General features: G+C 50.0%; 10 protein-coding genes across 10 annotated transcripts; 6 read left to right on the top strand and 4 right to left on the bottom strand.

Annotated features, from left to right (window-relative positions):
- Positions 1-642: 642 nt before the first annotated feature.
- Positions 643-2,597, top strand: TERG_04003 (uncharacterized protein; the record flags this gene model as incomplete). Its single annotated transcript, XM_003234904.1, has 4 exons — positions 643-918; positions 993-1,373; positions 1,441-1,873; positions 1,942-2,597. 4 exons carry the CDS (start codon positions 643-645, stop codon positions 2,595-2,597), a joined length of 1,746 nt encoding a protein of 581 aa, XP_003234952.1.
- A 324-nt stretch (positions 2,598-2,921) lies between these two features.
- Positions 2,922-4,454, top strand: TERG_04002 (uncharacterized protein; the record flags this gene model as incomplete). Its single annotated transcript, XM_003234903.1, has 1 exon — positions 2,922-4,454. One exon carries the CDS (start codon positions 2,922-2,924, stop codon positions 4,452-4,454), a length of 1,533 nt encoding a protein of 510 aa, XP_003234951.1.
- A 347-nt stretch (positions 4,455-4,801) lies between these two features.
- TERG_04001 (uncharacterized protein) lies at positions 4,802-5,140 on the bottom strand (the record flags this gene model as incomplete). Its single annotated transcript, XM_003234902.1, has 2 exons — positions 4,802-4,964; positions 5,043-5,140. 2 exons carry the CDS (start codon positions 5,138-5,140, stop codon positions 4,802-4,804), a joined length of 261 nt encoding a protein of 86 aa, XP_003234950.1.
- Positions 5,141-5,532: 392 nt separating this feature from the next.
- On the top strand, positions 5,533-7,687 carry TERG_04000 (uncharacterized protein). The gene is made up of 2 exons (XM_003234901.2): positions 5,533-6,271; positions 6,359-7,687. Exons 1-2 carry the CDS (start codon positions 5,723-5,725, stop codon positions 7,352-7,354), a joined length of 1,545 nt encoding a protein of 514 aa, XP_003234949.1. The 5' UTR covers positions 5,533-5,722; the 3' UTR covers positions 7,355-7,687.
- A 699-nt stretch (positions 7,688-8,386) lies between these two features.
- On the top strand, positions 8,387-10,576 carry TERG_03999 (uncharacterized protein; the record flags this gene model as incomplete). The annotated part of the gene is made up of 3 exons (XM_003234900.1): positions 8,387-8,846; positions 8,908-10,158; positions 10,239-10,576. The coding sequence occupies 3 exons, from the start codon at positions 8,387-8,389 to the stop codon at positions 10,574-10,576; spliced, it is 2,049 nt and encodes a 682-aa protein (XP_003234948.1).
- A 180-nt stretch (positions 10,577-10,756) lies between these two features.
- On the bottom strand, positions 10,757-12,143 carry TERG_03998 (uncharacterized protein; the record flags this gene model as incomplete). The annotated part of the gene is made up of 4 exons (XM_047748191.1): positions 10,757-11,088; positions 11,148-11,376; positions 11,529-11,733; positions 11,797-12,143. 4 exons carry the CDS (start codon positions 12,141-12,143, stop codon positions 10,757-10,759), a joined length of 1,113 nt encoding a protein of 370 aa, XP_047604168.1.
- A 1,494-nt stretch (positions 12,144-13,637) lies between these two features.
- Positions 13,638-14,255, top strand: TERG_03997 (uncharacterized protein; the record flags this gene model as incomplete). Its single annotated transcript, XM_003234898.1, has 1 exon — positions 13,638-14,255. The coding sequence occupies one exon, from the start codon at positions 13,638-13,640 to the stop codon at positions 14,253-14,255; it is 618 nt and encodes a 205-aa protein (XP_003234946.1).
- Positions 14,256-14,788: 533 nt separating this feature from the next.
- TERG_03996 (uncharacterized protein) lies at positions 14,789-18,676 on the bottom strand (the record flags this gene model as incomplete). Its single annotated transcript, XM_003234897.1, has 3 exons — positions 14,789-15,492; positions 15,552-18,178; positions 18,246-18,676. The coding sequence occupies 3 exons, from the start codon at positions 18,674-18,676 to the stop codon at positions 14,789-14,791; spliced, it is 3,762 nt and encodes a 1,253-aa protein (XP_003234945.1).
- A 747-nt stretch (positions 18,677-19,423) lies between these two features.
- On the top strand, positions 19,424-21,343 carry TERG_03995 (uncharacterized protein; the record flags this gene model as incomplete). The annotated part of the gene is made up of 3 exons (XM_003234896.1): positions 19,424-19,447; positions 19,520-19,645; positions 19,733-21,343. 3 exons carry the CDS (start codon positions 19,424-19,426, stop codon positions 21,341-21,343), a joined length of 1,761 nt encoding a protein of 586 aa, XP_003234944.1.
- Positions 21,344-21,782: 439 nt separating this feature from the next.
- On the bottom strand, positions 21,783-24,272 carry TERG_03994 (uncharacterized protein; the record flags this gene model as incomplete). Its single annotated transcript, XM_003234895.1, has 2 exons — positions 21,783-23,197; positions 23,258-24,272. 2 exons carry the CDS (start codon positions 24,270-24,272, stop codon positions 21,783-21,785), a joined length of 2,430 nt encoding a protein of 809 aa, XP_003234943.1.
- Between the last annotated feature and the right edge of the window lie 64 nt (positions 24,273-24,336).

The raw sequence follows: 24,336 nt of genomic DNA, 5'->3' as shown, positions 1-24,336 counted from the left end.
TCCTTCTTTGAATACGCTTGCAACTCGCACCTATCATCTCCGCCAGCTAGAAGTTGCCATGGAGCGGAGGTGGGCCTTTTTGTTCCGTGGGATTATTGCAAGGGATGAAAGAAATCCTCCCGATGCGTGGTCGGTTGCTCTACAGTCGGTCTTCTTCTTACCCCCAAGTTCGTCAATACCTAAGCCGCGGTAGGCTAGGGACGAGGTTAACATCTCGATTGACCGGCCTTCTGACATATGAATATTCCATTCAATGGAGAAGAATCCAATCATTCTGGATTTTGGGGCTGACTGGGAAGCCTCGGAGTCCTCGAGAGACATGAGTAGCTACATCTTCTACTCGGTAGACATCTATCTCATGTAGTAACATAGAATCATTCTTATCACCGGAGTCAATGCCGGAGCCACAGCCAGTTGACGCCGCAGCCTCGGTTAACTCAAGGCTCGGCTCGGGCGCCGGTTGGTCGGGTCAGGCGCGTGGAGAAGCGAAGCCGGGGGGTGGAGGCTGGCTGGGGCTGCGGCGACGAAGCAGATAGTCCGGCATTACACCGATATATATTCAAGAGCTCACTCCTGCATGGGAAATACACATACGTTTGCTTTCTGTTGCTGAGTAGTTGATTTAACTACTGAGCCGACAGGATGGTCTTCTATCCGCCTGCCGGCGCCGGGAAGCTGCCTAGGGTCCCTGATGATATACCAATATGCGACTTCATCCTAGACGAGGCCAACGGTCGCATGCCGTTCGCGGAGTCGAGAGATCCGTTTGTCTGTGGCCTCACGGGCAGGACATACTCGATATCCCAGGTGGCAGAGCGCGTTGATGTTCTCTCCCGAGCGCTGGCAAGGGAGTTCGGCTTCCATCCGAATCAGGGGACCGAGTGGGAGAAGGTCGTGGGCATCTACAGCTTCAACTCGGTAAGGCATGGCTGTCTTCACTATTGCTATGAGTGTTCGTGTTAAAAAATAAAAGTTGGCTAACTGGAAGTCAGATCGACTACTTGGTTCTCTGCTGGGCGGTGCATCGGCTGTCCGGCATCGTGAGCGCGGCCAATGCAGCTTACTCTGCGCCAGAGCTCGCCCATCAGCTGGTAGATTCTCGCTGTAAGGCCCTGTTCACCTGTCTACCCTCCTTGCCAAGTGCATTGGAGGCTGCTGAAACGGCCGGGATATCCAAGAGCAGGGTGTATATCATTGACCTCCCTGCTCAATTTACTGGCTCGGCGAAGACACCGGCAGGTTTCAAGACGCTCGAGCAGTTCATCACGGAGGGATACTCGCTTCCACCAGTTAAAAGAGCCAAATGGGGACCTGGTCAAGCTGCTAAGCAGACGGCCTTCCTGTGCTATTCCAGCGGCACGTCTGGTCTTCCGGTATTTATATTTAAACCTCTTGAAATACTCCTGTATCGACAGCCAAACTAACAGTCCTTATGTATAGAAAGGCGTGATGATCTCGCATAGGAACGTCATTGCAAACACCATGCAGATCAGGATCAAAGAGCAGCCGGAACGAGATGTTCGTGTTAAAAGGGGAGGTTCGGCTACGGCAGTCAACCTGGGCCTGCTGCCTCAGAGCCACATCTATGCACTCGTTGTCCTGTGCCATGCTGGGTCCTACCGAGGAGATTCTCTGGTCGTCCTGCCCAAGTTCGACATGGCTCAGTACCTAACAGCCATTGCAAAGTATAAGATCAACACGTTGTTCCTAGTGCCTCCAATCATCATTGCAATGCTGCGAAACAAGGCAGTCTGCGACAAAGTAGATCTCTCCAGTGTCGCTTCCATATTCACAGGAGCTGCACCGCTGGGCAAGGAGACGGCAGAAGAGCTACAGGCCTGGAAGCCATCCTGGGCTATAAAACAGGGATACGGTAGGCCCAGGATGATGACCCCTTTAACCTATTCTCAGACAGATACACTAACATCGCATTGCATGCAGGTCTCACTGAAACTTGCACTGTGGTCTCATCTACAAGCATCCACGACACCTGGCTGGGCTCATCCGGCTGTCTACTCCCTGGCTTTGAAGCAAAAGTTGTCTCCCCGGAAGGTGTCGAGTTGACCGGCTACGACCAGCCAGGAGAACTGGTCGTCCGCTCCCCTACCGTCGTCCTGGGCTACCTGAACAACCAAAAGGCCACCGCAGAGACATTCCAGGACGGCTGGATGCGTACGGGAGACGAAGTTGTCTTCCGCGTCTCTCCCAAGGGAACAGAGCATCTCTTCATTGTTGACCGGATAAAAGAACTGATCAAGGTCAAGGGAATGCAAGTTGCGCCAGCTGAGCTCGAATCTCACGTCCTCTCTCACCCTGACGTTGCCGACTGTGCTGTCATCCCCGTACCTGACGAGCGGGCTGGAGAACTGCCCAAGGCCTTTGTCGTTAAGGGACCCTCTGCTGCCGGCAAAGACGATGCGGCTGTCATCAAGTCTATCCAGCAGTTTGTGGAGGAGCACAAGGCCCGGCACAAGTGGCTGAAGGGCGGCGTCGAGTTCATAGATGTCATTCCCAAGAGTCCCAGCGGCAAGATCCTTCGTCGTCTGCTCCGAAACCGCGAGAAGGAGGCTCGACAGAAGGCGAAGGCGAAGTTGTAGATATTTTCACCTTCTCATAGTTGATTTTGACAGCTCGTGATATTTTGTCAGCGTAGACAACTCCTATTTATAATCAGTGGCATTGAGAATACAAACCTTCTACCAGCTTCTTCCGTCCGCTTTATTTTCAAGAAAGCTATAAATATTCAATATACTCTGTGATACTCTAGCTTTTCTTTCCAGATAAATCCTGTTCGAGCTATCGTGTGATATATATATATATATATCCCGTTGATTTATAGCTATTCCTCTACTCCGAACTGCCCCTCGTCCCGCCCCTCCAACCAAAATTTTATCGCAAAGCAATATAATATCAAGGACAAGATGCCGGAGCGCCAGCAACAAGATCAGATGGACGAGGACCATGGAGAGCACATGGAGGAGGAGTTCATAGACGATGCAGACGCAGAAGAGATAGTCCAGGTCGACGATGACCACCCGATGGAAGAAGAGGACGAGGAGCTACTGCTCGAGAACGACTCCGCCGCACACTTCGACAAGCATACAGACTCAATATTCTGTATCGCGCAGCACCCAATCCACCCTGAAATCATAATCACGGGCTCCGGAGACGATACCGCATACATATTCGACTCCAGCCAGACTGCCGCTGCTGAGAAACCGCTACTGCCGAAGAGCTACGAGACAACACCGCAGCAAAGTAAAGAGAGAGAATCCCTCCCCGTCATAGCGCATTTAGACGGACACAAGGACTCGGTGAACGCCGTGTGCTTTACTGCTCCAAGGGGTGAATATGTGATCACTGCTGGTCTGGATGGGAAACTACGTGCCTGGAAGGATACAAGTGAGAATCTGGCGGGCAGGGCATGGCAGTTCCTGGCCGAGTCGCAGGAAGTGGAGGAGATTAACTGGATCGCTACTTGTCCGTCAAGTAAGGCCGGCAACGATGAGCAGACGAAGAATGTGGTTGCTATCGGTGCCAGTGACGGCAGTGTATGGGTGTACCGTGTGGATGCAAGTGAGGAAGCTGCAGAACCTTTGACGATAGTGGCTACTTATTTTCAGCATACGGCGCCTTGTACGGCTGGTGCATGGACTCCGGACGGACAATTGCTGGCTACCGTCTCCGAAGAAGGTAGCTTTTACGTGTATGATGTGTTTGGGGCTGCGGCTGCTGCTGGAGTTACTGCTTCTGCCGGTACGCAGTCTGTCGTTGCGTTGACGGTGCAGGACCAGAGATTCGCTGTGGAAGGGGGGTTATATTCCGTTGCCATCTCACCTTCGGGCGCATTTGCTGTTGTTGGTGGTGCCGAAGGTCATATCAAGGTCGTTGGGCTCCCTCGTTTGACAGATACGTCTGCAAAGTCCAAGGCCAAAGGTAAAGGAGGCGCCGGCGCAGCTGGTGGTTCCGGGGCTGGCACTCTTCTTGCCTCTCTCCAAGCTCAGTCAGACGGCATCGAGTCCCTGTCTTTCTCCTCTCCTCCGCTGAACCTCCTCGCAGCTGGCTCAGTGGATGGGTCCATTGCTCTGTTTGACGTTGCCCATAGATTTGCTGTTAGACGACATATCCGTGGAGCCCATGAAGAAACAGCTGTGGTGAAGGTTGAATTCGTTCACTGCGAGACCAACACTGCCTCTGCTGGTACGTCATCGGGCAGGCCATGGTTACTTACCTCTGTCGGAATGGATGGAGTGGTTAGGCGATGGGATACCCGGGGCGGCACTGTAGCTGCCGGCCATGGACTTTTGAAAGAATGGAGAGGCCATGTTGGTGTATCTGAGAATGAAGAGGGAGAGCAGTCTGGTGGCATATTGGACTTTGTACAGGGGGATAAGGAAGGCAGACGGATAGTCACTGCCGGTGATGATGGTATAGCGCTTGTGTTTGAAGAGTAAGGGGTTACATATGGAAATGAAGAAAGTGTGGCAGATGGGTTATTTCTCTTTTAGCATAACGAACCAGCATAGACCTGATGTGAATATCAAAAGCGAAAAATAGGTTAGCGGTACATAATCAGGCAATAAAAAAAAGTAAGGACTCAATAGTACAAAGTTGTTGTTCCCATTTGCGCCTTTCAATAGAATATGTACAACGACTCTTGGAGTCCGAATCTCAGCCTCTGTTCCAAAATAGAAAAAGGATCCCCGCGGGTAGCTCTATATGTTTGGTTTCCGGACGTTATAATCGACCTTTTGAATTGCATTCATTTCTTTGCATCTTGTTTCATTGTGTCGATGGACTATCAATGGTGACCCTCTTCCTTGTGGCTGTGATGGTTGTCATTCAGGAACGCATACTCGTATCCGCAGTATATGGCAAAGGCAACAGTCGCAATTCCGAGGCCTGGGAAGCCAGTCTTGAATCTGTTCCATCGAGAGAATGGGCCTGTGTATCGCCATGCCTCACTATACAAAGAGTCCAAGTTAGCTCCAAATCTCAACCAAAAAATGGCAAAGAAACACAAAGTAGTTTAGCCAGCGTACTGTCGCTTCCATGGATCTCTTAGCGCCCATTCTGATGTAGGAGAGGCGGCGGCCTTGAAGGTCTTCATGTCGAAGCCGGTTGGGTTTGGAGGCGCCATCTTGTCGAAGGCGGAGGGGTTCAACAAACAATGCAGCAAGAGGTCGACGGTCGTCCGGCTAGTCTGAATTTTTGCAGTCCGCTGTCCGCAGTAAGGACGCTATCGTGCTCCGGACGCAGCAGCTGGTCAATTGAGCTCGATGCCGGCGTGTCTGGCGTGGTCGGTCTAGTTTGCAAGAAGTCCAAGTTCGGCCGTCGTCGAAATTCAGTGAAGGTTCGAAATGTTGGCCGCGGGAGCTTCTAACCGGATGCGGCAACGTGGCTTGGCGAAGTTCGAAGAAGCTGAAGACGAAGAAGACGCAGAAAAGAACGACGAAGCCGACAAGCGACGGGCCAGCAACGACAACGACGACGACGACGACGGATTGCCAGCAGATAACTGAACGCCGGGAGACAGCGACAGCAAGCAGACGGCCGGACCAAGGAGACACGCCGGGAGACACCGCCGGAGTAACGATACTGCGAGCAGACAGCGCAGGGTGAGCTGCCTGGTGCTTGGCCAACCGCTCGCTCACATCCTCATGCTCCTTTCGACCTCCTCACCCCCCTCACGCAGTGATACATCTCGCGCTTCGTAGCATCGATGCCGCCGCCGGTCAACCGTTACGGCCCCTCGGGCATGACGGGCCCTTTCCCTCACCTCCAGCAAGCACATCTCCAGCAGCAACAACAGCAGCAGGCCCAGCACCACGCTGGGCACCCGCAGTCCAACGCCGGCCTGCCCCCTCCCTCGCTGGGCGGACACCCCGGGTTCGGGCCCAGCAACCCCCAGTCGAGCATCAATCCCTTCAGTATACCCGGTGCCAATGGTATTGGAGTTGCCGGCTTCCCTACCGGAGCCGGCGCGGGGGTGCTGGGCGACGGGAGTGGCACCGGACTCGCCAGCCATGCCGCACAGATGGGGTTTGTAAGGGGTGCTCAAATGCAGCAGCAACAACAACAGCAACAGGCGCAACAGCAAATACAACAGCATCAAGTCCAGCAGGTTCATCTAGGCCATGACGGTCGCCTCACCATGGACACCAAGACTAACGCCGTCAAATCGAGGATACGTGATGTCTGGAAGCACAATCTGGCACAGGAAATGGCCATGCTACGGTCATTAGTAGAGAAATACCCATACATCAGCATGGTAGCCCATCCATCCCCCTCATAAGCAAAAAAAAAAAAAAAAAAAGTGACTTATTACTGTTAGTTGGCGGTGGCTAACGGCGTCTAGGACACGGAGTTCCCAGGCATAGTCGCCCGTCCCATGGGCACCTTTACCACAAAAGCAGACTACCACTACCAGACTCTACGGTGTAATGTTGACCTCTTAAAGATGATACAGCTTGGAATCACCCTCTTCTCCGAGGATGGGGAAGTTCCTCCAGTTACGGCTACGCATGCGAACTCGGAAGGGTATAATGGCGTCCTGGTACCCGCACCATGTACCTGGCAATTTAACTTCAAGTTCTCTCTCGAAAACGACATGTACGCTCAGGAATCTACTAGCATGCTGGCCAAGGCTGGTATCGACTTTTCTCTCCACGAAAAGAACGGCATCGATCCGCTGGACTTTGGAGCCTTGCTTATGAGCTCTGGACTCGTCCTCCTCGATGACGTTCACTGGATCTCCTTCCACTCCGGATACGATTTTGGCTATCTCATGAAAATCATGCTGTGCAAGCCCCTGCCGGATGACGAGAAGGACTTTCACAAACTCCTCAACATATTCTTCCCTTCGCTCTTTGATATAAAATACCTCATGAAACACGCCGGCCGGAATCAAACCGCCAATGGATCCCCACTAACCCATGCTGCAGCCCAGATTATAGCCAACCTTGGCCAGAAGTCCGGCCTTCAGGACATTGCTGACGAGCTAGGAGTCAAACGAGTAGGCATTGCCCACCAAGCTGGTTCGGACTCCCTCGTCACCGGTGAAATTTTCTGGAAAATCAGACAGCTTGTGTTCAATGGAAACATCGATGGATCCAAATATTCCGGCCAGATCTGGGGACTTAATGGCCAGATTGCTGCCGTGCCTTTCTATCCTAGTAATCAACCTCACCAAACCCCCGGTCCTAATGGAACTGTCATGTTCTCTGCCGCAGGAACACCTAGTACCCCGAACACAGGCCACGCAGCTTTGAACAGCCATCAAACACCTGGCCGTCAGACAGGTAGCATAACCCCCGGAACTGGTGCATATGCGAATTTCCACCCCCGATCCTAAGATAAGAAGCAAACTCAAACCCATAATATGAAAGATAGCCGCACAAACGACAAAAACCCAACATCCTTTTTAACTATCTATAACATTTCCCTAGAAAACTTGGAGGATGGCGCTTTGTGTGTTCTACGACACGAATGTTCTTTTTCTTCTCGGTGTTTTCTTCCTTGCATTTTCAGCTTGTGGTGTTTGTGTTGAGCTTGAACCACTTTGTTGTACAAGAGTGTCATGGCGTTTTGAAAAAATGGGCTTACTTTTTCATTCACACGGTGTCTTTTTCTCTCTTTATCTATCCTCTACCCTATTCTCTTTCGACTTCTCTTCTATATTGTTGCCGAGGTGGGATTTGGCTGGCAGACGGGTTGTGTGCATTGGCTCGTAAATGTTTGGTAAAACCGGGTTATACTCTTCGGCTCTAGATGGGCTGCCACGAATCGAGGCTTGTTCTTGTTAATCGACGGAGACGGCGTGCTATTCTTATATTATCTTCAATACTCCTCCTGCTGGATAGCATACTAGAGGTAGATCTCTCTCTCTCTCGGGCAAATGATAGCAAGCTGTCCTTTTTTAATATGGACTGGTATCTTACATAAGCTGGTAGTGAATTCCCAAAGCAGAAACTCGGACGTACATATATATACTGCGAGCACGGAGTATACACCACATCCTGTTCTTCATTTCTTCTCCATAAATTAGCTCTCATTAGCTATGTTAGTCTTCTGGATACGCAGTAAGATGCATGCATTTATCTTGGTCTAGTTTATGAGCAATCCCTGCTGTGGCGGAGTTATACCTGCAATCCAAGACAGAATACTCAGTTATGGATTATATACTTACAGTCTATGCCGTTACACATGATGTACTTTACTGCACTCGCTGGCCCTTGCCTTCCCCGCATTGAATTCAGTGATAATTGTCATATGCGTATCGTGTGCTTCAAATATGAACACACACGACACCTGAATTTACTCACACCCATTTTTATATCCGCTTGCTACAGTGCCTGATCTATATTTCCTCCATTACTGTACAACCATGGACTTTGAAAGAGTAAAGCAGCCGCCCTCCGAGGTTGGAGATCCCCAGGCGACCCAACTGCATCCATTTGACCCGCTTTCTACATCTGAGATTGATGCGGCAGTTGCCATAGTCAGAGAGACTCATGATGGACCTCTCAAATTTAACACTGTTACCCTATCGGAACCACGAAAAACCCAGATGATGGCATGGCTTGAGGACCCTGGAAACTCTCCTAGGCCCCATAGAGCGGCAGAAGTCGTTGCTATTACCCCTGATGGAAAACTCTATGATGGAATAGTTGATCTAACTACCAACGCAGTCGTTGAATGGAATCTACTGAAAGGCGTTCAGCCATTAGTAACGATGGAAGATTTGCAATTTGTCGAACACATGGCCAGAAAGGATGAAGATATCATTAAACAGTGCGAGGTAATAGGCATACCCAGGGAAGATATGCATAAAGTATATTGTGACCGTGAGTTAGTAGCAATCTCGAGTGCTCTCAAGTCTAATTTGTCGCTGACGTTTGATAATAGCGTGGACTATTGGATACGATGAAAGATTTGGAAACAATGACCGGCTCCAACAAGCACTAATGTACTACCGACCCGAAATTGACGATTGTCAGTACGCCTATCCCCTGGATTTTTGTCCAATTTTCAACCCTAATACCATGAAATTCATCCACATTGATGTTCCGGCCATCCGTCGACATGTGAGCAAAGCGCCACCGCCAAACTACCACCCCAAAGCGATAGCAAAAGAGGGAGGGTTCAGGAAAGATCTTAAACTTATACACATCACTCAACCGGACGGCGTTTCATTTAAGGTTAAAGGTCGTCACATAGAATGGCAAAACTGGAAGTTTCATGTTGGTTTCAATCACCGAGAGGGAATCGTACTTCACAATATCACTTTCAACGACAAAGGAAAGTGCAGGCCAGTTTTTTATCGTCTGTCTCTTGCAGAGATGGTTGTTCCCTATGGAAACCCAGAACATCCTCACCAACGCAAACACGCTTTTGATATAGGAGAGTACGGGGCTGGATATTTGACGAACAGTCTTAATCTTGGCTGTGACTGCAAGGGTGTCATACACTATATGGATGCGGCAATTGTTAATGCTGCGGGTGCAAGCACAGTTATCAAGGATGCCATTTGTATTCACGAAGAGGATGCTGGAATTCTCTTCAAGCACACTGATTTCAGGGATAATTCTACTATTATCACAAGGAGCCAAAAGTTAGTCGTATCCCATATATTTACCGCTGCCAACTATGAATATTGTGTGTACTGGATATTCTACCAAGATGGCACTATCCAACTGGAAATCAAACTTACTGGAATCTTGAATACCTATGCTATGAACCCTGACGAGGATACCAAAGGCTGGGGCACCGAATTATACCCTGGTGTAAATGCGCACAATCACCAGCATCTATTTTGCCTACGCATAGATCCAAATATTGATGGGCCAAATAACACTGTTTTCCAAGTTGATGCTGTCCATGGCCCAAGTGAAATTGGAAGTCCCCAGAACAAATTTAGAAACGCCTTTTACGCCAAAAGGACGAAATATTGTACTCCATCTGAGTCCGTTGCAGACTATGATGGATCATCAAGCCGTACCTGGGAAATATCCAATATTAACAAATTAAATAAACATAGCAGAATGCCTGTAAGTTACAAGTTAGTAAGTAGGGAAGTGCCCTCTCTCCTCCCGAAGGAAGGAAGTCTGGTCTGGAAACGAGCTGGGTTTGCTAGACATGCTATTCACGTTACCAAGTGTAAGCCCCCATCACTTTCGGCATAATTCTTCTTCTTCTTCTTTATTCAGATAAAGCCACTTAACTGAAGTATTTTTCAGATTCGGATGACCAAATTTACCCCGCTGGGCGGCATGTTCCTCAAACTTCGGGCGAACCGTCTCATGGCCTTCCAGCCTGGATCTCAGGTACAGCAAATCAGTCCATCGACAATACTGATATAGTTGTTTGGCACACATTTGGGATAGTCCACTTCCCTTCACCAGAAGACTTCCCGATCATGCCGGTAGAACCTGTGTCTTTACTCCTCCGGCCTCGGAATTTTTTTGATTATAACCCTGCTCTTGACGTAAAGCCGAGCTACTCTTTGACACCAAGCCAGGTAAAAGAGGGATCCAACCCAGAAAGGCTCCAAAATGAATCGAGCAAAACCGTTTAGTTTATTCTCATTTGTTACCTAAAACATTGGGCTAGGAAAATAATTGTTCAAATTGAAATTCAGATCCTGAATTATAACCGTCATTTTTTACCTCCAGACAGCACTTCAATTCCTACAGATCTTAGAATAAGGTTACCTAACGCCAAAACTCTAAAATCGAGGAGTATGTTATAAATAGGGTTATCTCTGAGCGGCGAACCCCATCTTCGGACCATCGTGATCAAAAATAACGAATTGACTTTTTAAAAATGACCCCCCAAGCACAGCAGGTGAGTGGTCCACAGGCTGAATCCCCCCAAAACATATGTTGGTTCCTGGGATCTGTGCCCAGTTGATATGCTCACCGGGTACAATGGCTTTATAGTCATTGATATGAATTGCGAATTCTGGCAGGGTTGCATTGCATGGAAATATCCAACCTCCATTCTCTCTATCAAACGTCGAACCGGTGATCGAGAAATAGTATTGCTCGGTAATTTCCCTGGGTAGAAGCATGAACGTAGTTCCAGTATCTGGGTGGCATTGTAAGTATGACATGGTTTATGATATCCATACGTTCATGGCCACGTACCAACAACCGCCTTAAATCGATATGTAGAATTATCATTGGGTCCAGTGGAAAATCCATTGAAGGTAGTTTCCCACCATCCTCTTGAATTATCAACAGGCAGATAGCTAGGGTCCCCGATATGTTTCGTTTTATCAATAAAGCCGAAGTCATAGAACCCAGGAGCTTTATGCTTCAGACAAGCAGTAAAGATAGGGTTTTCGAGTTTCTCCATAATATTTCCAAACCAAGTCTTTTGTTTTTTTGGTGTTACTATAGACATATGTGTTAGCAAGTTGTTAACCCAAAAAATTCAAGGCCATATCGCTTGCCTCCATTGTAATGATCAAATCCAAAACCAATAACCCCGTCTGTAACTGTTTTGTCTGCAAATTGATAACTCACCCACGTGTCTGCTTGCACAGCTTGGGAAGACACTTCCAATCCGGCGAGATTGGTTTTGTCTAAGAATACATTTCCAGCAGCTCCAGTCCCATCACCGTAACTGGTTTCCCAAATTTGTTTGGGAAGCTTTATTCCTGTTTTTTCTGGATGATAGATGCGATGGTTCCGTTGTGATTGTTCCGGAAGCTGGGATGAAAAAACCCAGCTATGTAGTCCCAGTTCATTAGCTTGTTGCTGGGGCAAAGATGTATGGAACGATAAGACTCACAAATCAGAAGAACCAGTATCAATGTCAACGAAGAGAGTATCATTTCCGATTGTAATTTCATTAACGAATTCGGTATCGTATTCGTCGGGAGTGACTTTGACGGTGCCATTGGCAAAAGAGCCTCCGTGCCTACTTATGCGAGAGACAGCGGGTGGTAGAGGTCTGTGATGTTTTCTGAGGCCCCTCCATAGTTCTTTCGGTGGCCAATCCGATTTAATGGTGTTTATGAGTCTTTGCTCGATCGTGAAATGGCCAGTAGTTGCAAGACTGTTGGTTGGTAGAGCTAGGGTAAGAGTAAAGAAGCTTAGAAAGATAGTGAATGCTGTGAAAAGATGGGAGTGTTCCATCATGAATTGTAACTCCGAAAAAAAAAACGAAAGGAGAATCCAGTGGTACTGTGGTATACACAGAGAATTAAGGTCGAGCAATTCAATCCACATTAATCAACTGCAAATTCATGATATCTCCCGCGGATAATATATGATATACATACATCCTGGTGTATAAGCCACGGTTTTATTAAAAATATGTTATGATCAACAAATAGCCCCCAAATGACGATAGAAGCCGGAGCATTGGAATTGAGACCGGTACTGTGGGACTGCAGACCAGAGTGGGTAGGTGCTTGTTAAACTGGCCCCAAATAACAAACAAATCTTTCAAGAGTGGTTCCATTAGTAACATAACGCATGGCTATCATGCTGCTCCATTGAGACTGTGTCACAACACGCGGCTAGGCAGGTTGTCAGAACAAGGCCCATGAATTCATAATTGGGTAAATATCTCCTGTAATGTGCAGGGTGTGGAGCTAAATACCACCAGTACTATGCACTTTGTGGAGGATGAAGATATTCCTCGGTTCGAGGCAAAAGAGGCGCAGAGGATCGTCCACGGTCACAGGTGAGAAACAAAGCAAGCGAAAACCGCTTGTGCTACACAGCGGACAAAGAGACATCAGTACAAACGAGCCCCGATTTCCTTTCGCCGAATAGGTTCTTGCAGAGAGTTGTTGATACTCCTAAGGAGATTTTAGCCAAGATACTTTCTCTTTGTGACCGAGATAATAAGGTATCCCATGAGACGGACGAATATTAAAGTAAAACCAGGCAGGGATAGGTCTTATCTATATATGCATTAAACCTCATTTAGTAGTTTTTTTTTATACGTGGACTTTTAGTAGGGAAGGGATGTGTTTGTCGATATCTGTATCCTTGAGAGCATCAGGTGCGATAGAGGCAACCACTATACCGAACTGCCGAAGGCCAATAGCCAGTCAGTCTAACAGATCTAGGAGAAGAACTTAATCGGGTGTCAAAACAAATAGTGCAGATATTGCGCGAAGCTTCCTTTGCGAGTATCTTAATAGTTGAATTTGCGTGAAGACCTCCGCTTCTCCAGCCCACGCCATGGCCATGAAGTTCGTGTTGTTCCATAAGTTTCCTTTTCTAGACTTCTTCGTGAAGTTAGAGTGTGGTCCGAGCGCTGTTCCAGAAGGCAATAACAGACTAGGCTAAAAAGGAACTAGCGCCATATATCGCAGAAGAACAAGTTGGTCTCAAGTTCGGTTTAACAGCACTTTTGCTACAAGCATCGCCAGATAATTCGATTTGAACAAACCCGCCTTTGCCGAGCAGATTCAAATACTTAACTATATTACTACGGAAGGTTAGTATAATTCAAGTCTTCTGCCGTACAACTAGGCAAAAACAATTGACAAATTTTCTCAATCAGGAACTCGATCACAACGCCGTTGAACAAGGCCGTTCCATCAACCCCTGTTTCTTATATTCCTCAAGGCCGCGCGCAGCCTTTGACTCAGGATAGACAGTTTATATATCACCATGGCTTCAGACGCAGAGACCTTCATACAATACCCGATACGCCTTGATCCATTGTCCAAAGCACTTTCAGACCCCACTTCCAATTCCGCCGAGCTCAATGCCCTACTCGAAGCCATAAACCAAACACACCGTACTCTCCTCAGTCTTGATCCCCCAAATATCCCTCCCCCACCTCGACCTGTAAATCCCAAGCGAAGCGCACAAATAGGGAAACTCCGCGACACAGCCAACGCTGCTTACCGAAAGTCTCTCTTTGCGGAGGCCGTGAAGATGTATACATTTGCTATTGAGATGGCACTTGGGCGACCAGCATGGGAGCCTGTTGGTTTAGTGCGTGAGGAGCTATCTGCGCTTTATGCAAACAGAGCACAGGCCTACATGCAGCAGCAACTCTGGGCTGAAGCATGGGTTGATGCGCAGCTTAGCGTGGAGTGTAACGAGCAGGGAAATGGTAAAGCCTGGTGGCGAGGCGGAAAGTGTCTTGTTGAGATGGGAAGATGGGAGGAAGCCCAAAAGTGGATTACCAAGGCCCTGGACATCGAGGGCGGGGGTGATTTTGCGAAGGAGCTAAATGCGTTGATGGTGGATATTCACACAGGGCTTGAGAAGAAGCTTTAGATGATTTCTTTTCCTTAATGATATACCTGGCTTTATCTTCTCTGTTTATTTTTCCCCGTTTACTAAATATATTGGTTTCTACTTGGGCAAAGGCGCCAACGACATGAACTAAATACCATCACTCATTGTAGTTGGCATAGAGAAAAGCAGGCCTACATATGCAGCGTTAGTAAGAAACACGATAGTTGCATGAAGGATTTCTTAAGAAATGCATTTGAGATAAATTGATTTTATACATAGAGAATATGATAAATGATAGCACGCCAGCCTAACTCCAACACTCGATTAAGCAGTAAAGTAAAGGAGAGCAAACAAACTCGACGTTTTTGAACCAGAAGATACGCCCAACGGTAAGTAAAACATGCGGTTATGCAGAAACAAAAGGAAACAGCCGGTGTAAGGCTAATGTATGATGTACAGGGATGGAAAATATAGAAAACAACGACAATGCGGTGATTCGTTTGGTAAACGAAGTTATAATGATAATGACAGGTTTAAGGCAAGATACTAGAAACATATTCTTGCCCTGTCAGTCAGGTTGAAGGAGGTTCGGTCTGCTCCTCTACTGAAGCCTGGCGGTTTTGTTTCCGCTTTTCGACAATTTTCTGCAGCGTCTCGAGGCGTTCTTGTGTAACTCGGATGGCATTTTCGGCTTCACGCTCAGACATTCTATCGCGATGTAGACGACTTTCAAACTCCTTTTCAGCACGGCGGTTGGGCCGCTGTTTGTCGTCTCGGGAATGCGCGTTATCAACAACTGGGAATGAGAGACCATCTAGCCCTACTCTCTCCTCTAGCCAGTCCCAAAGCTCATTCTCTTCTCGCTGCCATAGTTCTTCTAATGCAATTAGCCGTTCGGGCACGGAATGTGACGTGAGACCAGCTCCAGAAGTTGGATAGCCAGGGACGGAAGCACGGAACCACATAGTGACGAGAAGAATCACGAGAACACCGATAGTCATATTGCTGCTCCAGAACGGTTTTATAATATCCACCACTGGAGCAAAGGGGCCATAGAGGGTTGACAGGAAGCCGTTGTCGGGCTGGGATTTGGCGGAATCCAGAGCAGCTTGGTCTTTGGCGGCAACTGCCATTTCGGCTGCCATGCGGATGCGTCTTCCTTTGCCCTTTGGCCCGGCTTTAATCCCAGGACCACGGGCAACTGCAGCTCTGACCGCTTTGACGAGATCATTGCCGAAAGTAAGTTGGCCATCACTAGCACCTTTTTCGATTGGACCTAACCAGTCTATTAGTAAAAAAGCAATTATAGTAAACTGATAGCGACTGGTGCGTTACCTTTAATCCAACTCTTGCCTGTCCATTCTACAAGACACGACATGACCATCCTTGTGGCATTCCCAGGGGCCCAGGTAAGGAGATATTTGGTTTTCACCGAAAATACATTTCCACTGGGCACGTCCGGTGTCTGGGTGGTGAGAGTGACAAGAACCGCCTTCTCAAGATCGAGGAAGTCAAGTTGCTCAGAGCTAATACATTTTGTTTGCTTCGGGCCGATTGCGCCGTTCAACGGTTTGATGTAGTTGTATGACCGCGTCCTGGATTCATTCGTGAGACCCTTTTTGTCATCCTCGAATTGCAGATCGGTGACTTTCTGGTAATCCACCAAAAATTTGGACATGAAGGCAGCCGAAGGAATACCAAAAACGAGAGCGTATACTTGTCCCAAGGGAGCTGGAATAACTTCATCCTTGATCAGTTTGTCAAAGCGTCCAGCAGGGTCATTGTATTCTGTTGGTGCATGGGTCTTAGGACCCGGAAAGTCAGGGCTTGAACTGGTTCCGTTTTCACCTGGCTTTGTTTCTTCACCGGGACCGGGAGCCTGAGGAGCCCCCATAGCAGAAAGCGGGACGGTAGAGGATTTTCGAAGCATGCGTTGTGTTTGGTCTGGTGCTTCACTGCCCGCTACACTGTTGCCTTCGCTCCCGTTATTAGTAATCTCAGCACCGTCTTCATCTTCATCGTAGACCTCGTCATCATCGTCCAAGTCCGAGGCACTATCGTCAAAGACGTCATCTGTCTTTTCAGTTTTATCTCCAGTGCCCTGGTCGATATGCGTTCCGTTGATGGAACTTTTGAGTGTCGGGTGGCTGATTTTCCAGATATTGACCATCAAGTCGTACGTTGCATCTCGACTGAGCAAACTGCGGAAGGTATGGCGCGCATGCAGTGATTGTATGGCAATGGCATTTGGGAAGACCATGGCTGTAGACTCCTTTTCTATAGCGATGACTTCATCGAAGGCAATGACTAATGTCGTTACCCATCCCAAGATGTTGCTGGAGAAGCAGATATGGCCTTCAGAGATATACAGTCGGCCTGCAAGGATGATCTCTCTCTGTAATGCACAGCTGTAGTCCTCAATCAGGTAATCGTCCTCGGGAACACTGCGGAAAAGCGAATGAAAGTCACGATTTCGTTTCTTACTGGCAACGGCGAACCCGGTGAGACGGGGGATACTGGTATTCCTTGCGGTGAGGTTTGTTCCGATAGGTGCACCGATTGTAGTATTTGTTGTAGCAGCAGAGGAACCACGATCCCTGCGAGCACGGCGGCTCCTAAGACTGCCGTTTTGTTTAAGACTTTCGGCCGTCTCACTGTGGACGCTGCCCCCCGGGGGAGTATTTTCACCAGCGTTATCTCTAACCACAGTGTTCAAAGGGTTTGCAGGCTGGTTGTCTGTATTAATGCTGTCCACGGTAACTATGGGAGTTCCTGGGGTATTTCCATAGGCCATAGAAACAGCCCGGGCAGCCCGTACGTCTTCCATGCGCGCAGCAAGTTCGTCACGTTGTGAGACTGCGGTTTTTGCACGAGGTCGTCCAGCCACGTCCAACTTGCTGCCTTCATCATCACCTGCGGCCTTTTCAAGATGCTCCAGTCCAAGATGACTAAAGTCAAGATCACCCGTACCAAGGGTGTTGACAGCCAGCTCTTTTTTGCCATCCTGGGGGGCGACATTTTCCTCGCCTCCAGGGGTAGCTGCGGGATTCTCTTGCTCGCCTAAGTCTCGAGTATCCCCTTCAAGGTTCTGCTCTTGGGAACTTTTATTTCCCTTGGCCTGGGGATTTAAGCTGCTACTTAAAGTTGTGGCAGCATTCTGTGCCGCAGAAACCATGGATGAGAAGAAACCCGCCCCGAATTGTGACGTGGACGACTTTCCCTGAGACTTTGGATCCTCTGGTGCGGGGGATACGGGAGGGACTGATGAATTGGATAGTTTACTTGATCGGTGAGCGGCAGACGCTGACCGTACGCGGCGGTGGGATATCATGTTACCTGAAGGGCTGACAACAATGTTGGACGGCGGCGGCTCGGGGGTATCATGTTGCGTAGATTCTGTGGAGTTGACGATGTTGGTCAGAGGAGCGTGCTGGGAATTGAACTCGCGGTTAGTAGGAGTAGGAGGGGTGACAGTGGTGACTATTTCCGGTGCGTTCCTGGACGTTGGAGGAGTCTGTGGATTTCCGTTCGAGGGGGCGGGTTTATCAGTTCCTTGACGACCAGCGTCAAGGGAAGTTGTTGTTATGATTGGATGGGGCAACGGCGGTGCCGTTTGTATAGGTGGTAGCGTTCTCAAGGAGGATCCGCCATCTACAGATCCGTTGGAATCTTTCACATTGTTGCTGCCGGATAGCTTCCCAGAGCTCCTGTTGGGACTGGTATCGGTGCTCTTGTTCGTCATCCGGTGAACGAATGCTTCTTTCAGCTTCCGGCCGGTTGGAGACGTCGACGGTCTATCTGGGGAGACTCCCAAGGTGGACGAGTTCCTGGAGGGACCCTTGAAGCTGTCAAAACTGACCTCTGATGCTGTATTTGAGCGTAGTCCGCCGGCGTTGCTGTCGATTTCATCCTTATAGTTGCCGAGTTCGGGGGTAGATGCTACCGGATCCCCGCGGGAGTGGCTTTTGTACATCGTTAGCATTCAGCATCCAGCATGCGGGACAAAAATAAAACGAGCAAGACACATACACATCTGATTCTGAGCAGTCTGAGACATGGTTGCTCTCTGGGTTCGTCATGGACCTGCGGCGATGCCCATTGATCTCTACCGACGGCAGGGAGACCTTTGACTCCCCGGCCTGCCAGTCGTAGCCCTCGACCTGCTCGGCGTCCTTATTCAACGAGGTAGACGAATTGCCCTTCTTTCGGTTCCGTCTTCTGGCCCCCGAGAGCAGCTTTGAGATGCCGCTGGGAGTGTCGCTGTGGCTCGAGGCAGCGCTGCTGGTCGCCGGCCTCGCCTCCTCCGCCTTTGATTCAATGGTCGAGCTTCTGTTCCTAGGATCCGTCTCGGGCCCGTCAGTCTTCCCCAGCGTCGTCCGGCTTCGATTCTGCATTGTAAACACCTTTCTCAGGCCGTTCGTGGGGGCGGCTGCGGGTGCAGGGTCACCATGGCTCTCCATGAGCGCCAGCACATGAGCATTCGCAGTCGTGTGTTCGACAAAGGGAACAGCCCGGACGGCGTTCTCTCTTTAATCCTCCGGCACTGGGCGTAGCAAGGTCGTCCTGCAGCCTGGTCGAGCAAGGCAAGGCAAGGCTGTCCCGTCGAGCGTTATGAATGTCTGTATGTCGCTGTATGCTCCGTGGTGGTGGCCGCTGCAACCTGGCCACCCACCCCAGGGCCCTCTTCCTGTCCACCAGCGGGCGCGAAAGACGGAGAAAAGGAGCAAAGGAACGGCTGGATCTGCCCTGTCGCTGTCGGCTCTTCAAGCATCTAACTAGTTCAAGTCTCGATCCGCTGGTCTTGCGGCTGCTCGTCCGTCGTCCCGCCGTCCTTGCTATGGTAGTTAACTATGTGGAAGAAGAGCAAAGCCGCAGAGCTTCTTTCGCTCGCCTCGACCGCCAAGTGGGCGATGTCGCGGTACTTCTCGCTACACCAGAATCTCGCGGGCGGAAGAAGTACCGCGACATCGACGCACCCAAAACCGCCCGCTTGACATCATCGCCAGGCCTGCTTCCTGCTTCTGCCCGTCCGGATGCCAATAACGAACTATACGTCGCTGTACCTCAGCCGGTGCGACTGACAGCGCCTACACGGAGACACGCAACGGCTCGCTGGGGGTACACAGAGCACAGGGAATAGGGATTATGACCTGCTTGCCCGCTGCCGGCCTCGTCTGACGATATACCTGCTGCGACTTCTGGCGGCCATGGAGTCCTCGCCGCTGCTGCTGGTAAGCCTCCTGCTCGTCTCTCTCTCTCTGTGTGTGTGTTTCTAACGTGTCTGTCTATCTACGTGTGTCCAGGCTCATACTCACTCCCGGAATGCGCTTCATGAGACCCGCAAGTCGAACCCCGTCGCCGCGAGCGAGGAGCATGATCTCGCAGCGGGCGAGTTTGCAACCGCTCGACTGTCCATTACAGACCCAAGTGTAAGAGCTGGCTAGTCAGGAACCGAAGAGAGAGAGAGAGAGAGAGAGAGAGAGAGTCTCGTTCTGACTATCTGGATGCGTTGATAGGCTGCGAGGACGCTTCGACTGCTCGAAGACCACCACAAGCAACTGGCTACCATCATCCGATTCCAACATGAGAATCCTCCGTCCGCTGCAGAAGCAGAGCGGAAGCTCTCGGGCGGCGCAGAGGAGTTGGCTCCCAATCCAACAGCCAGTCCTGTTACGCATAGGGGGTCTGGGTTGACTGCTGGGCCGCAGTTCCAACAGCACAGCAAACAGCAACATCACCATCAACAACAACAGCAACAGCAACAGCAACAACAATATGTACAGCATCCACCACGGTTGCTTTCACAGACCAGCTCCGGGTCTCGAAATTCGTCGATTGCCGGAAACCTAGCGTCTGCAAGGGGGATACCCTCCCAAAGACAGCATGCCAACCCCGTTTCGCCTACGGTTTCGGCTCAGAATGCCCGAGCGAGGATGGCGGGCTCCCCGGTCCAGGCGAGACAGAGAGACGGCAGACGGGCTGACCAGCTGTCAACTGATTCTCAGCAGAATCGTTCCCGGGAAGTGAATCGCTCCTGGGGTCAGCCGATCAGCCCGACTCGCGTCACGGCGCAGGAGTACGTCTCTCCTTACATCAAAGACACCGCCATAGCCGGTCTCAAGTCAATCACCGGGGATGAACCATTCAAACGCTTCTATTCGACCTTTGAAGGCGTCATATCGAAGCTTTCTGCTCCCTTGGCCTTTGCTAGCTTGCCCCTGGGAGTCGACGCCCCTCAGCCTCGACTTCTCTCGGGTCAAAAGGCTCCAGCTGCAGACACAAAGACCAACACCGACGCCGCCGTAGCGGACTTTACCAGCTTCTCAGACAAGGACCCAGATGTATCTAAGCTTATCTCCAGTGCTGCATTGAGGGCCATCAAGGACAAAGACGGCCACTTTGGCTCGCATAACCCGGCTGAATCATTCTATGTAGTGCCCACAACAGGTGGAATGATATCCTATGCCGGCATACTTTCTCGGGAAGAAAAGGAGGCAGTGAAAGACAGCTTGGAGTCTGTCGAAGATGACTTTGTCGATGCCAGTGAAAATCCCCCTTCCCCTGAAGACTTCATACAAAAGGGCGCTGTCAAGCTGGATCGAAGCACAACTTTACTGCCACGCAAGAACAAAGGCGATCACTCCAGATCCTTGAAAACCGTAGAGGAGCTGCATATGGAGAACGAGGCTCTGAGACATCTGTCTGACACACTGGCGAAACGCCTACATATGTGGGAAGTGAATGCACAGTCGTCGTCACTCGCTCTTCAGCAGTCCATACGTGCCATGCACAACCAGCACGCCATCTTACCGTCTCTCCAGACATCCCCTGCAGCTTCTACTATCGGTGAACCCATGTCGTCAGCAGTACCCAGTGCTGCTTCAGACCTTCGCATCAGGGAACTACAAGAGCTGATCAAGAACAATGAACGAGAACTGGAAAAAGTCAGCCGTGAGAATGAAAAGCTTAGAGCCGTGGTCGAGAGGTATAGAGAGCGATGGGAGAAGCTGAAAGAGGGTGCTCGGGTTAGACGTGAGGGTGCTGGCAATGGGAATGGAAAACCTTCCAAGGACGACTCCAAAGAGAGAGCCGAAGAAGATACCAGTAACAATAAGCAAGGGGATTGAGATGAATTTTCTGGTTAGCTTATTATCGTTCATGCCGGATTTCAAGAATCTTATGTACACACACACAGAGAGAGAGAGAATCTAAGTCACTCGTTCCTCGATTATTTGCATAAAAGGACTGACTGGTTTTTTGATGAACGCTCAAGTATCAACACGAATAGCGAGAGTAGCAGCGAAAAAAACAAGGAAAAAGAAAACAACCATCACCACCATTCGGAACGCTAGATGATAATTAGATACATCGCCTGCTGGGCTCTATAGCGGAGTATTAAATGTATTAAAGACAGAAGAAGAATGGAAGACCAGCATGGGCCTAGGAAACGAAAGAGAAGGCGAATAAGGGAAAAGAGAGAGAGATTTTGGACTGAGAGGTGAGGGTAGAGGATGGTTTGAATCGTGATATGTATAAACAGGGCTGGATCCAAGGCAATGGATAGCTTCATGGCTCCGGTTGGCGGCTGGCGGGCTCTTCGGAGGTCTCAGTGGGAAGTTTCCCCTTTGACCTACGGCCGCTGAGCCGTAAGTTGCCTCCAAAGTTCAACAGGCCGCCACTCCACGAATCACTCAAACTCCTTATCCGCTGCTGTTCACTTGGGAATGCATCTGGTCCTGTAGTTGAAGTTGATCGTGATATCTGAGGCCCGTCCCTCGGTGTACCAGCTGACTCGACTTCAGTCTCGGCCACAGGGCGAGGATCAAGCGCTGCGTCCAGGTAAAGCGGAATACCTCCTCGTACCCTATTCTTGGAGTTGTGTCTGGTGCTTCCGCGTAAGCTTCTCCTGAGTTGTTGGGGGGATCCTTCTCCCCGTCGTAGAGAGTCTGCAACAACAGCGCTTAATCCACCTGATAACGGGGGTAGAAGCGGACCAGGGGAGAATCGGGAAAGAGAGTTTCGATGCACTGAGACGGAAGTTCGTAGAGGCTGGCCGGAGTGCTTGTGCGTGCTATGCTGCTCTGCTCTGGTTGGGGAGCGGCGTCGAGGGCTTCCTTGAGGCGTCTGTGGACCAAGTTGGGGAGGTGAAATTCGAGGAGGTGAATCCGTTGCGCCCGGGGCAGCCGGGAATTGCAAGACCACATTGGTCGGAGGAGGGTAGACGTCTGCACTGCGGGATAAGGTATCCTTACCAGGAGTGGCAGCAAGGTAGTCTGGTTCTTCTCTCTCATGACTTGGGGTTGCCCAGGGGTTGGAAATAGCAGGCAGTGGAGAGGGATCCAGAATCGAAGAGGAGCTCGAGATAGGGGGTAGCAGAGACCCGGGAGAAGCAGATATCCGGACACGCGGAGTCAACTGTCCATCCTCATCCTCGGATTCGTTATAGACCTCTTCCAGGCTCTGGAGCGAGCGAGATGGTGAAGGCTTTGTCTTTGAACCAGGGCCGGTGCTCTCAGTACTCTGTCTTCTGGGTATTGGTGCGCCATCTTGCTGCCAGTCAACGTAGTCTCGATATGGTTCCTCGTTGTGAAGACCGATAGCTTCCTCCTCATCGGTCTCAGACTCGGATTCAGATTCATCTTCCTTCTGGACCCTCCCGCTCGTGATGAGATAGACGGCGAAGAAAGTCAATAGACAGCCACCAACAAACTTGGCAACCCTTTCTCCGGTTGCAGATTCAAAATCACGATATAATATAGCGCTTCCCACAATAACTGATAAGGTGAACAGCACAAACTGAGTTGGAATCACCTGCGTCGAGTTGAAGTGCTGTAGCGCGCGGTTGATATATCGAATCTGCATCACAGCACTAAACACCAGGACGGCCACAAGGATATACGTTATAGGGAATGTGATTGCATGCCAGAGTGTGTTTGAAATAAGGGAAGAAACTCCCTTGGTAGACAGAGCTGTATAACCGCCTATACATTTCAACGTCAGCCCAAATATAGAAAAAAGTAGAACTATGAAAAGCATCTTACCAAACAATCCAACAAGCCCAATATCAATCAGGATAGTCTTTCTCCCATATTTTCTGCTTATCGACATCAAAGCAATAATCAAAACAACGGTGATTCCGAGATATGTCTCAAACTCCCAGCGTGTAATCATACCCCATATTTCATCCGGACCGATCTTGTGTTCTGATGTTTTGGCACTTAGGACGACGATGACAGCTCCAGCAACGGCAATCACAACTCCAAGAAAGTCTCGCTGGCGGAATCTCTCCTTCAGCATGAACGGCGCAATCACACAGTTCGAAACCAGGGCAACAACTCCCAGGGGAGAAACAATGGAAGCTGGAGCGAATCCATAGGCCAGGAAATTGCCAGCTTCTCCCACAGTCATCAGGACTATGCCAAACCACCAGTATGAGGAACGGAGGTATGACTTTCTGTCAACACCGGCTATGCTCTTCTCAAACGAGGTCGCTGTTCGGTCGGATAAGAAAGAGCGCTGCAAAAGGTCGTCGACTCCCTCGTCTTCTGACGATTGATTCTCCTGGCTTTGCGCATGAGCGTGTCCATTTCCGTTAGTGTGCGCCTTGCGTGGTCGCTGTCGTCCACCTTCCTCCGGGTCATCAGTATACCGGGTTGCACTGACATCATCCTGACTTCGGGCATTCTCCCTGTCTACCGTCCCGTAGTCACTGTAACTGCTCGTCGGCCCGTCTGGTCTTGGTGGCGATGAGGTCCGTTTCCACTCGGCCCTCAGCCGTAGTATATTCCCTTCATATTCGCGCTCAATACGAACATGAGCATAACGCTGGATATTCAGGGCAACCGAGATAAGGACATTGCCTACAATCGCAGTGACGATTCCTATCGTAGAGGACCACTCGCTGATTGGGTCTCTCTCATGCCCGCCTTCACCAGGCTTCTCGCCGATGAGGACGGGAGCATTGCCAGCAGCAAAGGAGGACTGGTGTAACGGCGAAGGTAGTGCTGTGGAGGAGACCTGCTCGGCGATAAGGAAGAGGAGAAAGGCGACAAGCATTGTCACAGAGGGGGGAAAGGAGCTCTTCTCGGCCTCGAAAGTGCTGCTTCCTGCTTGTAACTGG

This window comes from Trichophyton rubrum (genome assembly GCF_000151425.1).
Source record: "Trichophyton rubrum CBS 118892 genomic scaffold supercont2.4, whole genome shotgun sequence".
Classification (NCBI taxonomy): Eukaryota; Fungi; Ascomycota; class Eurotiomycetes; order Onygenales; family Arthrodermataceae; genus Trichophyton; species Trichophyton rubrum.
This window is presented reverse-complemented; position numbering and strand designations above follow the sequence as displayed.

Bases quoted from the DNA above. Each gene is read 5' to 3' on its own strand.
- TERG_04000 (XM_003234901.2), top strand. From the start codon at position 5,723: ATGCCGCCGCCGGTCAACCGTTACGGCCCCTCGGGCATGACGGGCCCT. The intron at 6,272-6,358 runs GTAGCCCATCCA...AACGGCGTCTAG, and splicing joins AATACCCATACATCAGCATG to GACACGGAGTTCCCAGGCAT.